Source organism: Rhagoletis zephyria, unplaced genomic scaffold (assembly GCF_001687245.7).
Source record: "Rhagoletis zephyria isolate East Lansing unplaced genomic scaffold, Rhagoletis_zephyria_1.1 Rzeph_scaffold_08341, whole genome shotgun sequence".
Lineage (NCBI taxonomy): Eukaryota > Metazoa > Arthropoda > Insecta > Diptera > Tephritidae > Rhagoletis > Rhagoletis zephyria.
Window position 1 is genome coordinate 1 of NW_016165421.1, and position 2,260 is coordinate 2,260.

The 2,260-nt window shown below is 34.6% G+C and overlaps 1 protein-coding gene across 1 annotated transcript; it reads right to left on the minus strand.

Moving 5' to 3' along the window:
• Nucleotides 1-185: 185 nt before the first annotated feature.
• Nucleotides 186-910, minus strand: LOC108374978 (general odorant-binding protein 56d-like). Its single transcript, XM_017631039.1, has 2 exons — nt 743-910; nt 186-627 (listed from the first exon to the last, which is right to left on the minus strand). Exons 1-2 carry the CDS (start codon nt 800-802, stop codon nt 274-276), a joined length of 414 nt encoding a protein of 137 aa, XP_017486528.1. The 5' UTR covers nt 803-910; the 3' UTR covers nt 186-273.
• Between the last annotated feature and the right edge of the window lie 1,350 nt (nt 911-2,260).

Genomic DNA, 2,260 nt, shown 5'->3' on the forward strand with positions numbered 1-2,260 from the left:
AAAGCATGTGGATTTTCACTAAAACATTTTAGCCGTTTTTTGCCAGAGTCTATGTGAAATTTCACTAAAACATTTTAGCCGTTTTTAGCCGCTTTTTTTTGCCAATCTAGCCGGTCGGCCCAAAAAGTTCTGGCAACACTGCTTAAGACTGTAAAAATAAACAAACCAAAAATTCACATGTTCAGTAATTTTATTCTAAACCTTTAAAGATTTTCTAAGAATATCCAATTATGTAAATAATTTTCAAAACAAATTTTTAATACAACATGCAATTTAAGCAAGCACTGTAGCCTTTTCGCCATAATAGCACTTATACAATTCAAACGCAGTCTCACAGTCATTGGCGCCCTTCACGCCATTGCATTTAGCTTGAACTGCCTTTATTTGCTCCTCACCAGCCAAAGGACCCAATGATTTCTGCACAGCCTCCTCATTGACAACACCATTTACTAAGTAGCCCAAACGTTCCTGGTAGCACTTGCTGAAGCACTTCACTTTGTCATCAACTTGACTAAAATCACCCTGACGCAATGCCAGTATAGCCTCCTTGCTGACGCCAGTCTCCTTGGCGCACTCACCAACCAACAAATGGACCTTTTCCTTTTGCTCCGCGCTCAATTTGAGCCCCTAAGGATAGTAGGATATGAAAAATTAAGGATTTAAGTATAACTTTTTGGATTTTAAAAACTGTTGTGTTGAAAATATAGATTTTAAAGAAATCTCTAAAATTGAAAATACCAACATCTTGGCCTACAGCGACGGCGACGAAAGTAAGTACAATGACAGTAGCGAAATATTTCATTTTGATTTGCTTGTTTTTTTTTTGGTTTTTGCTAAATTTAAGTTGATTGAAGAAACGATTTCAGGTTTTCGCTTTGAGTACTGTATGTGAACTGATTGCCGGTTCGTAGGCGGTTTGCCTTTTTATAATCCCGCTGAAGTCGACAGCTGGCCAGTGGCTCAGTGATTTTGTTTATTTGTTAACAAAGTATTGCATGTGCTTTCTTCTCACCTTAATTCTAAGTTTAGTGTTGTTTATTTCGTTTTTTTTTTTAGTAAATGAGCTACTACAGCCTTCAAGCAATGGAAGTTGAATAACCGGTAGAGGTAAGTAATTTATTCTGATGAATGTTTACATGTATCGCTGGCGTAGAACACAGTATACAGTAATCCAGATAGCCAAAACAAAAAATGTAAATATGCTTATTTGACATTTTGTTTGAATGTATTGGTTGATATTTTTTCACAGTTGTCGTTTTCGTTAACCCAAATGAAATCCAATTTAAATATTTTCTTATAGTGAAAAATATTTTCAAGTTACATAAAATAAAATAACGAGAAAAACCAAATTCCAAGCAAATCAAGCGTGAAGCGTAAGCGATTATGACCGGATGCAGTTCCTACATAAGTCAAACCGTGTTCCGAACACAACTTTGAGTGAATAATGGTGGGCTGACTTTGTAAAATGGTCCCATCGATTAGGCGGTAAAACAAGCATTACTTAGCTTATTTTGGAATGTACAAAATTTGTATGTATTTCTTCAACCGCTTATTCACATTTGAAAGAGGATAATGCATGAATTGATGCAAGTAAAGACGGTTTATGCAGATAAGCAAGCGCGTTTGTTAACCGTATAAAATCTATGTACATATATACACATATGCATACATATATATCAAAATATTCAGAATGACGAGATGAATTGGTCCAGGCCTCTCTGTTTGTAAACACGCTAACTTGAACAAAATTTCGATATTTTAACGAAAGTCGGTGTCGAAGTTGCTTTGGTATAATTTAGGTTAGTGTTAAATTTTGGCGAAATCTGCCAATAACCACGAACACCTCCCACGTAGTAATTAAAATATTTTTGTTTTATTATTTTTTTACGAATTTTGTTGTTCAAATTTACATTTCAAATATATCAACAAACATTTGTGGGTACTCTTACATCAGTCGTTGCCTATGGGTTAATGACAAAAAAGTCCTATACATTTACAATATTTCATGTATTAATTTTCAAATAAGCATATTGTCAATGGCTGGTTTACTGTATACTGTGGCGTAGAATATAAAATTCATATTTAAACATACAAACGTAAACAGTTGACGATACAATTTCAAGCCAGCTGCATATGTATGTATGTGTGAATGATTACAGAAGACGTATACGACATATTTTTTGAATTCAGATGTAAGAACTAAATATACCTGCTTTCCACGTAGAGACGACTTCCGATATACCGAATAACAGGGCAGTAG